Source organism: Rhinolophus sinicus, linkage group LG03 (genome assembly GCF_036562045.2).
Source record: "Rhinolophus sinicus isolate RSC01 linkage group LG03, ASM3656204v1, whole genome shotgun sequence".
NCBI classification, from domain to species: domain Eukaryota; kingdom Metazoa; phylum Chordata; class Mammalia; order Chiroptera; family Rhinolophidae; genus Rhinolophus; species Rhinolophus sinicus.
Genome location: NC_133753.1, coordinates 34280337 through 34298879, shown reverse-complemented (window position 1 = coordinate 34298879; position 18543 = coordinate 34280337). Strand labels below are relative to the sequence as shown.

The window sequence follows — 18543 nt, the reverse complement described above, 5'->3', positions numbered from 1 at the left end:
ACTACCAATTTGTACTTCCTAATCCCTTCACGTTTCTCACCCATTCCCCCCAACCCTCCTCCCACCTAGCAACCAACCATCAGTTCTCTGTATCTATGAGTCTATTTCTGTTTTGTTTGTTCATTTATTCTGTTCTTTAGATTCCACATATAAGTGAGATCATATGTTCAGAGGTAATTATTTTTGAGGTACTTTATCAGGAATTTGTAATCATTGGTAAAAATGATAGTTATATTTGGATCACATAGCTTGTATTTTCATCTTGTGCTTTGAGGGCCTTCCTTCTTGTAGTCTGAGAGTGCTTTATGTAGGCCAGGGGTGTCCAAACTGCGGCCCATGGGCCAACTGCGGCCCATGATCCATTGTTAATTGGCCCGCAACAAATTCCAAAAATATATTTAGTTTACTTAAATAAACCAGGTGAGGCAATACGTACTTCACCTGGAGTGAGTGGCCCGGCTGTTTGTGTATTTTACCACATATGGCCCTTGGTGAAAAACGTTGAAAAACGTTTGGACACCCCTGATTTAGTCACTTTCCTGCCATAAAGCTCTCAAGGAATTCACACTATATTCTCATTCCATTCATACCCAGCTTGGCTTCTTTAAAAAGGTGTCTCATTTCTGAGAGCATCAGTGTGCTGTAAAAATTACTGTCTTTGCCCAATAGCCTTTTCTGGGTACATCAGAAAAACATACAAAGTAGGTATACCTAGGTAACTTGTTGTATTACCCCTAGTTAACTCAATAGTGGAAGGTTGTTCCTTTCAAGTGAGTGCTTTTTTTCATTAATAGTTTTAAGCTAAGAAATAATACTGAGAGTTTCAGTGAAAGAACAATCTAATTTTAAGCTGGTTATATTGTTTTAGAGTAGTAATTTCTAATTATCTGAAAACTTTATGATGATGGGTTATTGAATAAAACAAATACTTTATTTCATTTATGTTACAATGAGATTATTTGAACTGCTTCTATTCTTCATATTAAAATGTTGAAGTCTCACTGTTTCAGAAACATGAGTGTTGTATCAAAGAAGAAAAGAAAAAAAGCAATCTCTTGCATGAGTAGGCCCATAAAGTGACCCATTTTTGACATAGAGAAACTATTACTGAGTTGTCTGCTGAGGAGATCTTGTTTCATAGAGCTGGCACCTAACGTTAATCAGTGTGAGCATGGAGAAACTGACTAAAGGTGATCTAATCTTGAAATAGAGTCTTAGTGAAGATTAGCTTAATTTTTATTTTTAGTTTTCTGGATTCTCATCAGCAGGAGAGATTGCTGCATTAGAATGTCTATCAATTTAGCACACAAAATATCAGTTCAATAAACACTTGTTGAACATCTGCAAAGGATAAGTTGTACAAAGATGAATAAGAACCCTGGTTCTCCAGAGAGCACGTAATTTCAGTACAATGTCACCAACGTATGAAAAGTGCTGTGTGCTTGTTATTAGGGGAGTATAGAGGAGGGATACATAGTCCATTCTGCGAAGATTGGAAAGGCATTCTGGGCAAGCTAATGCCTGGATGGAGCCTTGAAGGACAAGTGGAAGTTACCAACATGAAGGTAGGACAGGGGTGTGGGTAGGGAGGCTGCTACAAGGACAGTCCAGGCAGAAAGAAATCATGAGCAAAGGCAAGAAAGCATGGCTAACTCACGGTGAGTTCTGAGAGTTGTAAATGGTTCTATATTGCCAAAGTTTAGTAGAGAGAGCTGAAGTTGGAGAAGTAGAAAGGGCCTAGGTCACGTAAGACCTTTTATATTGTGAAAAGTAATTTGGGTTTATATAGACCAGTTGTTTTTATGTGTTAACAGTTGAACTCTTTTTTTTTTTTTTTAATGAAAACTTGTTCAGAATACTTTGGTTGAAGCGATAATGGGACAAGAGATGGGCTGGATTCTTATCTCAATCTCTGCTGTAGTGTTCCTTAAGGCATTTTATTAGGGAATTCCCAGGATTCTTTAGAGTAATGTTATAAGAACCTGGCTGTTGATGATTGCCATTGAAGGGTTTCCAGCAAGGTGATAATAAGGTATTGTCTTTGTTAGAATAGATTTAGTGGTTTCGCGGAGATTGAATTTGAGAGGATCAAGCATGTAGTTCAGGGTCCAATGGGAGGTTATCGCAGTCATGTAGGTGAGTTCAGAGGTGACTTAAACAGAAATGGGGAGGTAGGGATAAATTAGAGAAATTTTTTGAGTTTAAAATAGCAAGTTTTACTTACGGCTATGAAGTGGGATGTGAATGCAAGGCAAGTTGATTGGGTAAGGTAGCGCTATTAGGAAGAACACAGAGACCTTTAGTCTTTCAGCCTGCTTCCCTTGTCTCAGTCCAATACCTTCTTTATTATCCCCCACCCCCATGTTTGATTTTTAATGATGGTTATTTCCCCAGTAATTCAACCAGCTGGCCAACCAGTAATTATTGAGGCCTACTATGTACAAAATACTTATGTATTCTATTTCAGTGATGAGAAAATTGAGGCAACCAGTTAGTTCCTCATTGCTAAACCCGCCACTCTTTATTGGTCTGAATTTGGCCTGTACGCAGTGTTTGTTGCAGGCTTCTCCCTTGATGTTGAAACTCTTCCTTAACTTTTGTGGGGCCACGCTACTGCTACTCGAGTACCTCATCCTGCTCTTCTCACCTTCCTCTTTCATCCTCCTAATAGGCCTATCTTTCCTTCTTGTCTCTTAAACACAGGTTCCTCTCAGTGCTTCTGTTTATGTGTTACTCCTTTATGCTAATTACTCTCAAATGTTTCTGCAGTTTGTTAGTTTTCTCCTGAGCTCCTAGAATTATATTATGTAATATATCCTTATATCTGTTGTGGTCAACAGACATTTCTTTCTGGATGTATTATAGGCACTTGTAATACAGCATTCCAGAACTGAACATTTTAATATTCACTGTCACACCTATTTCTACGTTTTTTATCTATTTGTTCAAGCCATATCTGCTCAGTCTTCATGTACTTTTGGTCATCTTTTCTTATCATTTTTCAAACCTGGTTCCTCCTCTAATTCTATTACAATTGCCTTACTTAGGGCCCTCATCATTTCTTATTTGGGTTATTGAAATATTTTTCTAACTAGCCTTCCTGTCTTCAGTCTTGAACCCCCTTGATCTGTATACTACTTCACCACTTCTGGTCATCTTTCTAAACCCAACCCTCAGATTTCCTGAAATCTTCCCAGTTTCCTTGTATGGTACAAATTCCCTCAGTACAATATGGTAGACCTTCCATGATCTGCCCTCTGCTTGCCTGTCCAGCTTTCTCTAGAGCTTTCCCCACCCCTGCACTTCATGACTTGGTCATACCAAGCATTCCAGCTTGATTCATGTCTTTGCAGCTCCCCCGCCCATGGCCATTCCACTCTCCAATGGGGCTAAATACCTACTGTTGAAGTCTTAGCTCAATCTCCTCTGTGTATTAGTTTCCTAGAGCTGCTGTAAGAAATTACCAGAGTTATCGCAACAGGAATTTATTCTCTCACGGTTCTGGAGGCTAGAAGTGTGGAATCAAGGTGTCATCAGGGCCATGTTCTTCTCTCTAAAAGCTCTGGGGAAAATTCATTCCTTGCCTTTCTAGCTTTTGCTGGTTGCCGGCAACCTTTAGCACCACTCTGCACTCTGTCTCTGTCTTCACATGGCCTCCTCCCCTGTGTGTCTGTGTCCATATTTCTGGTATGACGTTAACTTGTTTACATCTGCAGAGACCCTTTGGCCAAAGAAGATCACTTTTGCAGGTACCGGAGCTTAAGACTTTAACATATATTTTGGGGAGACACATTCAACCCACAACATTCTGTATGAAATCTTTTCTGACTCTGCTCTGCTTGTCGTCCATCATCGCAAGTGGGGAGTCCTCCACTCTATCAATTCTGTTCCCGCTCTACCCTGTGTGCACCTCTCTAAAAACTTGTCGTACTGAATTGCTTATGTGTTACTGCTTTGTCATCTTTTTCTGTTTATGGGCCTCCAATCAAATGGTTCACTTTTCCAGCCCTCATATTACAGCCCCTAACTTTTTACATTTATTCCTACTTATCCTTCTAGATAAAATTTAAAGTCTCTTCTCCACTGGGGGCCTGAGTTAGAGTAACAGCTTCAGTACTAGAGGAGGAAAAGTTTGTAAAATTATAGGGAGAGATGCTAATACAACTTAGTGACTGATATTTAATTTAAGGGGAGTGGCGGGTGGGGGAGAGGGAGTAAATGAAGATGAATGTGAGGTTTCAGCTTGCGATGACTGAGATATAGGTGTGCAGTTAGTAGAAATAAGGAGTATAGGAGGATGGTCAGCTTTGAGAGACCAGATGCTAAACTTAATTTTGGATATACAGAGTTTAAATGATAAGTGAAATATCTTTTTGCATGAGAACTTTCGTTTTTTGGGGGGAGTTTATCTAATATGTGAAATTAAAAAAATTCCAATAGTGTGTTTTAAATATTATTTTATATAAAAACATACTTTTCTCTGAGGTCTCTGTTAATTCATATATTATGTGAGTGATATATGAATTATATTATATATCTGTCTCCCCCCATTCTATGTTTGACTTCAGTTACCAAAAATTCTCAGCGTTCTACTGAATTAAAAAGAAAAATACTACAATATTTTTAAGAGTAAGAGTCATGGTTTTAAAATAAAGCCATTCAGATTTTACTGTATTTTTTATTCATAAGATCAAAGACTAGGTATGATACTGCTTTTAAGTATGAGTTAGAGTTGGAATAAATTTCAGAGCCTGGAAGTGTTTAATATTTCTGAGGAACTTCATAAAAGGGGAATGAGTAGATCTGTAATTAATTGTATGCGCATATTAGCTTTGAATTTTGAATTTTTCCAGTTCACAAAGAGGACTCTTGAAATTTATATGCTTGTGTTAGAAAATAACTTCAGTTTTTTAAAACTTAATGAGTTCTATTTGGAATTCTAGAATCATAAAGATTCATTTTAGCTTGGGAAAAATAAGTTAAGTACTATGATAACTTTTCATTTTCTTATGTGTTCTGGAAATTGTTGCTATTAAATAAGCCAGTCTTTTAAATGGAGTATTTCAATCAATAGTTCTATATGGAGATTGTTTGTTGTTATTCTGTTTTTTGTTCTGTTTTGTTTTCCTTGTTTAATCCCCTAAAATAAATGACTTGAAACTGTCTGTAATAATAGAAATAAACCCATTAGTAAGCACAGTTTCTACAGTTCTGCAGCTGGGCGCAGTGTACTTTGTTAAGGTGTTTGTTTACTGCTAGATGTCATCCTCTTTAATAGTAACATGTCCGCATGAAATAAAAGGAATTCTACTTCCTTCAAAGTGGAATCGCTGCACTATTAAATAATAAATGACTAGCGAGCATGTTTTGTGCTTCCAAAACAGAAAGAATCAGTGTGTGGTATAGGATTGATGTTAGTTACTAAATTTATTCCATGCCATATATAAATGTTTCTGTTTTAGACTCGGGAACAGGAGGAATTGGAAGAAGCTTTAGAAGTAGAACGACAGGAAAATGAGCAAAGAAGACTGTTTATACAAAAAGAAGAACAATTGCAGCAAATTCTAAAAAGAAAGAATAAGCAGGCTTTTCTGGATGAACTGGTATGTATTAATGTTAATTGGGATAAAAAATCGTTAGTCTTCAGGGTTTATCTTTCCTATTTATTATACTGGATAATGGCATTTAAATGGCATTTCTACAGTTTGTGCTGGGGTATTCAACTTGTATTTCTTTATTTTAAAAAACCTTTGTCAATATCTATTTTATTTCAGACGAGAGAGTAATATTATAACTGACATAATCCAGTGTACTATTAATAGGTTGTTTATGTGTTTCTAAGCTTACTGACTAATAAAACATTGTTTTCAGAGCATTTTTCTCATGGTTAATACTGGTTTTCTAATAACTGGCTCATATTCAAGTGTTTTGGCTTCATGCCGAAGTTATAGTGACTCTGGTTATTCTATGAGAACTAGATTTCATATTTTTGCATGAAAAATAATACATTTGAAAGAAATGGTGTTTTGCAAGTTATTGGTGTTTTCCAGCAATTAGCTTCCTAAGTAGCCAACATTGTCAGATAACAGCAATAATGATAACTAAGGTTTATGACGTGTTTTGTAGATTTCACATATTATTTGATGCTTATAACCCAGTGTGATATTGATGAACTCCCAACTAGAAAATCGTCCTCTCCAGGAAGGTCTTTTTGCATTTTCCCCTTTACCTTTCTGTCTACATAATGAATTTTCATGAGGTGTTAAAACATTTAACTCCTTGGTCTAGTTGATATACTGTTTGTTATTCTATGATCCAGTAAATGTGTATGTGTGTATTTTTCTACTGTGCTTTTGTCCAAAAAGCATTTAAGCCAGCAGTCAAGAATAAAAAAAGGAAGCAAGATTACGTACGTAAATTAGAAGTAGATGGGGGAAGTAAAGGAAAGGCAAGGGTAAGGGCATTAATGAGGCTTAGACAGAAAATACTTATCATAAACCCTTCTACTTTATCTGAGTGGAATGTAGATTTGATTCTAAAACTATGGACAGTGGCATATAAAATAGAATATGGTGTTTTCATTAGCAATTTCAGTTAATTTTCCTGAAACTATTAAGTGGCAGATATGGCTTTAACATGTGAAATGATGTGTGTTGTGCTTTACATTTTTCGTAGACATGTATTTTCTGAGAAATTAAGAACTTTAATACATCAATTAGTAAGTATTGATGTAATTATTTTATTGAAAGTTTCTTTCCTTCATCATTTTATACAAAGAGCGACACACTTATCTTTGGTAATGCTTCTTTGTGCAATCAATTGAATTAATTACACATATAGAACTTAGACTAATAAAATGAAAATACACTTTAACATTTTAAAAATGTTTCATCTAATATAAAGAGTTTTTAGATTTTATTTTAGATTTAGATAGATTTGCATAGCAATTATTCTTACATATTGTTTTAGTCCTCAAAGTACTAAGGTTTTTGCTGCCTCATTGAGCTTCTATTGGCATGAAGCTCCCGTTTAATTCAGTGGGGCATAAAGCAAGATGTGAAACTGCCAATGTTGTACAATGTGTATAATCTGGAGTTAATATTGGTTTTTGTCAGGACCCCCCTCCCCCCCCACTTCCTGTTTTCTTCACCTGCAAGTCATTATGAAACATACTTTCTTCACTGTTTAGATCATGTAACATGGTGGTTTAAATAATCCTAGCAATTTACTGTATTCATTAGAACAATTAATTTCAACAGATTGGTTCAGAATACTAATGAAATTTGAATTTCTGGTTTCCATTTTAAAATTTATTTTTAAAGATTCTTTGTTACTATAATTTCTGAATTTTTTGTTGTTAAAAAGTTAACATACATTTAGTCTTTATTGACTAATTGAAAGAATTCGTTAAATTTCTTTTTATCCTCCTGAATTCTTATTTAGGAAGTAAAAGCATACCTTGTATTTCTTTTTCTATATGTTAATGTGTTAGATTTTATAAAAAAGGTAGCATTGGTATTTGTAAATATATCTAGAAGCTTAAACCTTAGAATTGTTCTCTGGATCTGATTTATAATTTAGGCAACAACTACTACTTATTAGAGTTTTTTTCTCTGTTTTTTGGTTTTGTTCTTGTGCTAAAAGTCACTTTTTAAACCTTTTATAAAGCATTGGCATTACATTATACTAAACTATATGTGACAGGATTTTAGTGTTATAGTCTTAATGTTTATGGCTTTAGTATTTACCATATTGTTGCCTAAAATGTCCATTTATTTAATCCTAACTGTAAATTCAATTTTTTTAACACTTTGGAAAAAGATTTTAAAACTGGTCCTGACTTAGTAAATATGTTTATATTCCTGTTTGAAAATTCTCTTCAGTTTATGTCTGAAATTTTGTATGGGCTAATATTGCTGTCAAATGCAGTAGCTGATTTTTATTAGAAATATTGTTTGCCAGATGGCTTGCTTAAAGTCAGTTAAAATAATCTTTTAAAAATGGTCATTATAAAGCTTTTAATGAGTATTACGGGCAGTCTTATTAAAATTTCTTCAAGTATTAAACAAGGTACCTTCAGGCAATTAATGTAGGTTAGGGAACCTTTCAAGGTAAAATGGAAAGCTAAGAAGAATGAAATAATTTGAAACGTTGAATCTGCAATTTTATGTATTCCCGAGAGGATGTGTGTTTCTCATAGTTTATTTTACTCTATAGATTTTTTGTTTTTGTTGTTAGAGCTCCTGCTTAATTACAGTTTAACATTCACAAAGATTTTCAGTCTCCAAAGTTTTGAGTGCTAAAGTGGAATAAAGCAGATTTGAACTAAATTGTATGCCTTAGTATCAAAATTAGTTTTAGATTCCTAGGATGTTTATTTTTATTAAATTTCATCTGTTTTACCAAGACATTTTAATAGTTAGGTCCTTTTATGTGAAAGTGAAACCAGGCCAAAGTATTGATTTTTTTTAAAATGAACACATTGTCTTGCTTTGATGCAAGAACTTTTTAAGAGTAAATACCAGGTATCGAAGAGCATTTGAATTCACTTAGAGTAGAAATTGGGAATCACTGCTTTAACTGTTTAGCCAAGGAAATTTAATTTCTTTTCTGTTTGTTTTTACATATGAAAAGATAGTAATAGCTTTTAAAAAATATTTTGGGCCACAATATTTTGAGCCATTTAAAATATCCTTTAATTTTTCATTTATTATGAAATTCTTAATGGAAATCTAGAATACCTGCAGGAATTCACAGCAATAGTGTTACTAATGCATTATTGATGCTTTGTTGTAGAATATGAAAGGTATTCAAGTATATTATTATAGTGTATTTCATTTATTCTTCATAAGGTTCTATTTTATAAATAAATTTGTGTCCTGCCATTTAATTTTAAAAGTTTTAATTTCTGCAAGAGCACTTCTATTACAAAGTCTTGAGATACAAATTTATTCTAGGTTAGTTCTATTTAAATAAATTGCTTGTTATTTAAATTCTATATTTGAACCTTAAAACAGTTCCTTTAAATATATTTATTAGCCACATTTGTTGCTAAAAATATTATTATGTTGTTAGACTTGGAAAGAAAAGTACATTCTGTTATATGTTTCCTTTCATACTATGAAATGTTAATAAATTCTGGGTAGTTACTATTTTAAAAATCTGTAGGTCATTTGAAGAATATGTTTTTTTTTTCATAGGTAACCTTGGTATAGGTGATAGAAATGTGTTTGTACCTTCATTTTTTTTACAGATATAGAAAGTACTGTGTGTGTGTGTGTGTGTGTGTGTGTGTGTGTGTGTGTGTGATATCCTTCCTTCCCTCCTGGCCTCCTTCTGCATATGTTTCTGTGTTCTTATTTAACTGACAACTCAGAAGGGAAAAAGTCTGGATATCATTTAGTTTAAACCTTAGCTCCACAGCACTTTAAACATGTAAGAGGACTTCATGTTAAACAAGATAAATAACAGCCTACATATAAGAATTAGTTAGTAATTTGCTTGTGTTATTAATATGTGTGTGTGCAGATTTGTTTAAATAGTGGCTCTGATTTAGTATCAATATAGATATTAAAAATGTTTACTATCATTTTGTTAATTTAAAAAATTTAGACTTCATTTCTAAAAATAAGTCAGTAAAAGAGAAAATAAATATACTTTTGGTTGTACTTAACAATCGTTCCATTGTGCAAAACAGAACAAGGATCATTTCCAAACGGCCTCAGGTGAAATCTAATGGGAAACAATTTCAAACTAGTCTGAATTCACTAGTAAAAAGAATGTGTCTTAGATAAACATCTGATCTAAGTTATAGTACTTTGTACTACTCTTTCTGTGATTAGCTTCTAATTTTTTTTATTTTAATAAATATGGTGGGCATTGCTAGATGAAATAAGGCCCTATTATATTGTCTTTAATGTGGATTGTGTAAAAATAATTTTTTGCAGGTTTTGATTTATGAGTCTGAAACAGCCTTTTCTTATTATGGAATGTTAAAATTTTTTGTGAAGTGTTCTCCATAAAGTGAATATTTAGGTTGACATCAAATGCTTATAGAAAGGCATAATTTAAAATAAAAGACCTGTTGCTCTTTAGTTTTTTCTTTTTAACTTTCATACTGCACTTTAACTTTTCTTTCAGGAGAGTTCTGATCTCCCCGTTGCACTACTTTTAGCTCAGCATAAAGATAGGTCTACCCAACTGGAAATGCAACTTGAGAAACCTAAACCTATAAAACCAGTGACATTTTCCACAGGCATCAAAATGGTAAGCTGCATTTTAATTTCTTGTTTGAAAAATATATTTCAAGAATTACACTCTATAATTTTATGTTGCTTTTACAGATAAACTGAAAGATTTAGATGTTTGGAACAGTGATCTAGACTAGATGTCTAGAAATATGAATATGTGCAGTGTAAGAGGAAAGGGAAAAGTAATAAATAAATAGTTTTTAATGTATGCAACACAGTTTTGTTGTATGTGATAATGGGCTATGTGTTTTCTTATTCTATATAAATTTTTAAGCTTATAGCATAGGAAAACATTTCTTAAAAGAAAATGCACACTTCTGGTCTGGTATGGCATGTAAGAAGCTTGGAAGTTGCCACTCCATCGTCACAATAAGTAAAAAGGTGAACACATTGAAAAATCAACAACTTTTCTTAGCTCTGTAAGTGAAGAGGTCACAAGGCAAATTATTGCCCTTAAAATTGGAGAGACAGACAGAGAATAGAGAGAATCATCACTTACTAGAGCAGCAGCCTTGCTGGGAACTGCTAGTGGTGTAGGGAAACCCGAACTGTAATTGACAAATTGTGGAGGCTCAATTTGTGGACAACTCTAAGAGTTAAAAACTCCAGAGGAGCCAGTTATTGGAGGGCCCCCACACTTTTGTTTTACTTTTTGCATCTCTACCAGGCTCTTTCATTGACTATCAGAGAAAAATCTCCTTGTGCTTCAGGCAGAAGAAGGGGTAAAAGAACCATTTTGAAATATGCCAGAGCATTCTATTCTTCTCAAAAAGCCTGCCCTCAGGAGAAACTATTTCACCAGAGCTTAACCTGATGGAGTTTTATCAGAGCCTAACTGACGTGGCTCTCGCCGCTCAAGCCTTCCACATGGGAGAAAGGAAATACACCACTTCAGCCCACTCTTGCCATCCTGCTCTATGTAAGGGAGGAAGATGGACCGAGAAGTGCTTGTGAAGTTCACAGTCTAGAAGCACAGGCTCTCAAAAAGGCAGACCTAATCATACGACTATAAAATACCACCACCCCCATACCTTGCCTTACCACCATATCGCAGTTCCTTTTACCCAGTGCATCATGACTAACTATCAAGAAATAATTACAAGACATACTAAAAGCAGAAAACACAGTTGGAAGAGACAGAGCAAACATTAGAACCAGGCTTGAATAGGGCAGGGCTTTTGGAATTATCAGACTGGGAATTTGAAACAACTTTGATCAGTATGCTAAGGGCACTAATGGATAAAGTTGAGAACATGCAGGAGCAGATGTACAATATAAGCAGAAAGATTGAAATTCTAAAAAAGAACCAAAAAGAAATGCTAGAGGAAAAAAAACACCACTTTAACAGAAATCAAGAATGCCTTTGATGGGTTTATTAGTAGACTGGACACACCTGAGGAAGATATCTTTGAGCAAGAGGAGGTATCAATAGAATCCTTGAAAATTGAAAACCGAAGAACACAAGAGTGAAAAAACCCCCCAGAAACGGAACAGAATGTCCAAGGACTGTGGGACAACTACAAAAGGTGTAATATATATGTAATGGGAATACCAGCAAAAGAAGAAAGAGAGAAAAAAGCAGAAGAAACATTTGAAACAATAATAATAAAACTTCCCCAAATTAACATCAGACACCATACCAAAGGTCCAGAAAGCTCAAAGAACACCAAGTAGGATAAATGCCAAAAAAGTCTCACCTATGCATATCATTTTCAAATTACGGAAATTGAAGGTAAGGGAAAAGTCTGGAAGAAGCTAGAGGAAAAAAAACACCTTGCTTATAGAAGAGCAGAGATAAAAATTGTATCTGGTTTCTTCTCAGAAACCACGCAACCAAGGAGAGAATGGAGTGAAATATTTAAGGTGTTGAGAGCAAAAAGCCACCAACCTAGAATAATGTACCCTGCAAAATTATCCTTTAAAAGTGAGGGAGAAATAAAGATAATCAAACAAAATTGAGGGAATGTTTTTGCCAGTAGACCTTCTTTGCAAAAAGTGGTAAAAGAAGTTCTTTAGAGACAAGGAAAATGATGTAGGTCAGAAACACAGATCTTCATAAAAGAAGAGCATCAGAGAAGAAATTAATAAAGGTAAAATAAAAACTTTTTTTTGTTCTTAATTCATCTAACAGATAACAGTTTGTTTAAAATAATAGCAACACTGTATTTGACTATGCTTATTCATAAGTGATACGAGTGACAATGATAATACAGGGGACAAGAGGAAGCAATTAGAATTATTTTGTTGCTGTAAGGTATTCACATTACCCATGTTTCCCAATCCAAATACCCATTCAGCTACTTTTTCTTTCTTCAGTTTTAAAATGGCCTACCTTTATGTACAATTAGGTAATACATGTTTTTAGGCTTCCTTACATTTGAGGGAATTTTATGATAAATTTGGCATTTTGATACTTCTGTAAATCTGTGGTATTGCTGTGACCATGGTATTTTGTTTTGTTTTAAAGTTTTAAAAATTCATATATAGTAAAGGTCATTCTTTGTGATATACAGGGTCTTGACAAATGCTGAGTTGTGTATCTACCGCAACAATCATAACATAGAGCAGTTCCATCACTCCTCAAAATTCTCTTGTGCTACCCTTTCATAGTCAACTCTGCACCCGCACGCCTCCCACCTCCCCTTCTCCCCTGCCTCAACTAGTGATCTGTTCTTTTAGGTCTAGCTTTGTTACTTTAGCAACACACATTCGATATCATCCGTGTTGTTGCATGTATTCATAGTTGTTTCTTTTTGTTGAATAATATACCATTGTATGGATTTTTCAGTTTCTTTATCTAGTTATCAGATGAAAGGACATTTGGGTTGTTTCCCTTGTCTTTACGATTATGAATAAGGCTTCTGTAAACATTTGCATACAATTGTGTGTGTACGTAGGTTTTTATTTCCCTTGAGTAAATACTGAGGATGAGATTGGCGATTTATGTAAGGGTACGTTTAGCTTTGTAAGAAACTGCCAAATTGTTTTTCAAAGTGCTGTACCAGTTCACGTTCCCACCAGCATTGTATGAGTGTTCCCGTTGCTCTGTGTCCTTGCCAGCACTCAGTATTATGAGTTTTAAAAATATTGTAGGCACTGTAAACAGGTGTGTAGCGACATCTCGTTATCATTTTAATTTGCATTTCCCTGATGATAATGATGTTGAGCATCTTTTCATGTGCTTATTTGCCATCAGTATTTCATTTTACCATAGCATTTAATCATTAAAAAGCTTTTCAGAAACTGTTGTGACCATATTATTTTCTTCCTTTTTTCCTTCCTCACTTTCTTTTAACCTTTTGTTTTGTGAAATGTAATGTATATGCACAAAAGTGCACAGAACCAAACCATATAGCTCAGTGAATTACCACAACATAATCGTCTGTGTAGCCATAAGTCAGGTGAAAGGAAAAAAAAGTATTGTCAATGCTCTAGAAACACTCCTCGTGACCTGCCAGCACCCAGTGCATTTTCCCAAAAGTAGTCACTCTTGTCTTTTATGGCAATTTCTTTCTTGCTCTTATAAATAGCTTTAATATCTAAGCATATATGCCTTAACCTGATTAATGTTTGTCTCTCCATGTTGTATTTGTGAGATTCATCCAGGTTGTTACATATAGTTATCGATTTTTTCATTTTCATTGCTGGGTAATGTTCAATTGGAAGAATATACAGTTGACCATTGAACAGCATGGGTTTGAACTGCACAGGTCCACTTATACGTGGATTTATTTTTTATATTTAGTTTTTTATTAGTTTCAGGTGTACAAAGCAATGTAATAGTTAGACATTTACACCCCTCACAAAGTGAGGATTTATGTTTTTCAATAAATACCTGTAGTGTTTTGGATCTGTAGTTGGGGGTCCGCAGATATGGAGGACTGACTATGTGCATTGACTATGCCATTTTATACAGGGGACTGGAGTATCCGTGGATTTTGGTGTCCGTGAGTGGCCCTAGAACCAATCTTCCCAGATACCAAGGGACAACTAAAATTTGGGGAATCAAAAGTTATACATGGAGACTGCCCAGGGCTCACACCCCTAACCCCCGTGTTGTTCAAGAGTTAATTGTACTGCTATTTATCCATTTTACTGTTAATGGACTTTTTTGTGTTTTTGGTATTATAAATTATGCTAACATTTTTGTTTCTTGGTGCACATGTACATACATTTTTTGGTAGCTATTTTTAATCTAAGAGTATAGTTACTAGGTCATAGTGAATATGTATGTTCACTTTAGGAGATACTCCCAAATTATCTCTAGTTTTCCAAAGTGGTTTTTACCAATTGTACTTCTACCAGCAGTGTTCTTGTTATTCCACATTCTTGCCAACACTTGTGATTTTCTGTCTTTCCCAGTTTAACCATTCTGGTGACTGTTTAGTAGTGTTTTGTTATTTTAATCTGCATTTTATTTCACTGATCACTAATGAGTTTGAGCATTGTCAATCCTATTTTTGTGAAATGCTTGTTCAACATTCTTGCTTTTATGTAGGAGTTCTTTATATGTTCTGGATTTAAACCTTTTATTAGTCATATGTGTTGTAAATAACTTTAGTTACATTGTGGCTTCTTTTTTCTACTCTCCTAAGGGTATCTTGATGTCATTATTGTCTTACTTTTCTATTATACACCTGGGACTGATTTTTTTTTTTTTTTTTTGTATGGTGTGAGGTAGGTGATCCAATTACTTTAATGCATGTTGAGATTCATATAACTTAGTGTGTAATGGAATACTTATTATTATGACAGAATTTAGCACTGTGTTCAGGGCAAGGTGAAATTTCAAATGACAGTTTTTATTTGGATTTATTAATATTATTTACTGAACATGGAGACTGACATAATGTAGATGAAAATCTAAATGCTGTTCAGTGAACCATTTTTTATTGATTTGTTTTCCTACTGTTTTTCATTCCAGTTATATTTGCTCATTATTATTTCCTCCGTTCTTTTTAATTGGGCTATAATTTGCCCAGCTTTTCTAGTTTCCAAAGATAGAAGCTTAGATTATTGATTTAAGACAGACCGTTCTGATTTTTTGTTATTGACATTTGATGGTATATATGTTCCTTTAACCATTTCTTTAGTTGCATCTAACACATTTTGATGTGTTGTCTTGATAGTTTGAGCCCTTTGAGAAGCAGTTACCAAGATGGGTTTAAATGTGCAAAAATGTATTAGGGAAAATGGCTGTGAGAGAAAATGAGGAGGCAGCTATCGGAAGCTGAGAGAGTCATCAGACTGTGATGTCGTTTTGACCTCAAGTGAAGAAAGAAGAAAGGTTATGTAGAAGTGTCTCATACTACCGTGTATTTCTAAGGAAAGTTTGGCAAGGCAGCTGGGGAGTCCTTGTGGCAGAGTTTTCTGGCAGAGGAGTCTTGCATCTCTTAAGTAAGGAATTGCCTTGGTATTCTTGCCTTACTCAGTCTTTGGCTAGATGCAGCCTGTGGAAATCATGGACTTAGTGCAAATGTGGAGATGGATTTCAGAGTGCAGCAGGTGGGACTCTGGGTCCATTAGCTTCTGTAGTTGGAGAGCCGAGAGGTGCGTTCATGTGGCCATCACAGTTGTGTTTTCATTTTTATAGTTCAAATTATTGTGTAATTTTATTTTTGCTATCTTGCTTGACTCGTGTTATTTAGAAATGTGTCATTTAATTTCCAAATATTTTTAGGTTTTCCAAATACCTTTTTGCTAACTGTTTCTAGTTTAATTCCATTGTAGTGAGAGAACACACCTTGTATGGTTTCAAACATCTTTGATATATTGAGATTTTTTCACTTGCTTGATGATGTTTTTTGTGAATTTGGGAAGAATTTTGTATTCTGCTGTTGGGCAGTGTTCTGTGAATGTGAGCTAGGACAAGTTAATTGATATCGTTAAGTCTTCTGTTTCCTTATATTGATTGTCTTTTTCTTTTTGTTCTTTCGGTTATCAAGAAAGCAGTGTTGAAATATCCCATTATAATTATAGATTTAAAAAATCAATTTTGTAATATGTATTTTCAAGCTCTGTTTTTAGTTGCATAGACATACAGGATTGGTACAGACTTTTGATATTTTGACATCTTTATTATTATACATATACTTCTTTATTCCTGATAATATTTTGTGTTCTAACTACTACTTTTTCTGATGTTAATATAGCCACTCTAGCTTTTTTTGATTAGTGTTTTTATGGTATGAGTTTTTTTCTTAAAGACATAATACATACAGTTGGATCTTGCTTTTTCATTAACTCTGACAATCTCCCTTTATTTATTGTTGTAAGGCAGTTATTGATATGGTTGAATGTAAACTTAACTTCATCAAATTTAGAAAATTATTTTTTCACATATATTTCTATTTCCTCCCTCCTTCCTCTGCGATTTTAATTATATATAAGTTATACTGCTTCATATTGTTACACAGTTCATCAGTGCTTTGTTTGTTGTTTTTCTAGTCTTATTTTCTTTGTGCTTTAGGTGGCTACTGTTGATGTGCCTTTAAGTTCACTGATCCTTACTTTGCTAGTGTCTAATTTGCTGTTTACCCCCTTGTTGTATTTTTCATTTTAGGTAGTATGTATTTAAATCTTTACATCCTCCACTTGGTTTTTTTTAAAATCTTCATTTCTCTCTTCATCATGTCTGTTTCTTCTCTACTTTCTTGAACGTGTAGAATGTATTCATCATGTCTGTTTCTTCTCTACTTTCTTGAACGTGTATAAATAGCTGCTTTAAAGTTCTTGTCTGCTAATTTCATCATCTTTGCCATTTCTGTGTCTACTTCTATTGACTGATTTGTCTTCTCCTGGTGTGGGTCATGTATTTCTGCCTTGTTTTTGAATACCTGGTAACTTACAATATTCCATTAAATATTTTCAGACTTTGAGAATGCAATTAGGTTACCTTTAACCTGTTAGATCCTTACAAGGATTGCTTTTCAGCATTGTTAGAGCATACAAGAGCAGACTTCAATGTTAGGCTAATTTAACTCCACTTTCAAGGTGATATGTACCTGATGCCCCATGAATTGAGAAACCTTTTTACCTTGTTTATTGAGGATATGAACTGTTCTGGTCTGGTGTGAGCTTTGGGAATTGCTTGACCTATTGGTTTCCAGTTTATCTTCTTGGCCTTGAGTAGTTTATACTCTCTTATGTGCAGATCATTACCCAAGCAAAAGTTAAGGACATCACTCCAGGACCTCTAGAGCAGAGGTAGGCAAAGTACATCTTGCAGGCCAAGTCCCACCTGCCACCTGTTATTGTAACTAAAGTTTTATTGGAACATAGCCATACTCATTCATTTATGTATTGTCTTTGCTTTCATGTTTTCATTGCAGAGTTGAGTATGTATGACAGAGATCATATGGTCTGCAAAGCCTAAAATATTTATCTGCCCTTTATAGAAAATGTTTGCTGACCCTTGCTTTAGACTTTTCTCTCTGGGCAGAATTTTCCTCTCTGGTAATTTGCCCTGCAAATTATAGCCACCCTGACAGCCCTGAAGTCTGATCTCAGTCTCCTTGACTTCTAGGCTTTGTTTGGTTCCCCTTCCACGAATCATGACCTGAAAACCAAGCTGAGACAATGTAGGGCTCTCCACATTTGCTTCCCTTCCCTTGGGGACCGCAAGCCTGCATTGGCTGATATTAAGTTTCTGAAAACCATTGATTCGTACATTTTCAGTTTTTTAGTTGATTAGTGTGGGGAATGGTTTATCTAGTTCTTGTTATTGTAAAATGGTCACACTCGTATATAGGAGAAGCAGCATAATATTTTGAGATTCATTCATGTTGTTTTGTGTATCAGGAATTACTTTATTGATATATAGTATTCCATTTGTTTGAATATATGAGTTTGGTTAGCAGTTTTTTTGCTGATGAACATCTGAGCTGTTTGTAGTTTTTGATTGTTATTAATAAAGCTGCTGTGAACTATCTCGTGTAAGTTATTATATGAACCCATGCTTTAAATTCTCTTAGATAAATATATGAGTGGAATTGCTTGTTTATAGGGTATGTATTTGTTTAATTTTGGAAGAAAATGTCAATCCTTACTCCCATAGCGGTTGTACCAATAATATGAGAGTTTTATACTTTCACCAATAGTATGAGAGTTTTGATTACTTCATTTTTTGTCATTATTTAGGACTGTCAACATTTTTAATTTTAGCTACTTTGGTAGGTACTTAATGGTACCTCATTATAATTTCGATTTGTATTTCCTGAGAACTAATGGTTTTGAGCATATTTTCATTTATTTGTCTTTTTTATATCTCTATTTGTGATGTCTCAAATCTTTT

General features: G+C 34.4%; 1 protein-coding gene across 1 annotated transcript in view; it reads left to right on the top strand.

The window, feature by feature from the left end:
• The window catches only part of MNAT1 (MNAT1 component of CDK activating kinase), a 175916-nt gene that overhangs the window by 68914 nt on the left and 88459 nt on the right, over window positions 1-18543 (top strand). The window contains exons 5-6 of the mRNA XM_019750784.2: window positions 5463-5603; window positions 10141-10266. Of these exons, the coding sequence (XP_019606343.1) occupies window positions 5463-5603; window positions 10141-10266 (267 nt within the window). The remainder of the gene's footprint in view (window positions 1-5462; window positions 5604-10140; window positions 10267-18543) is intronic.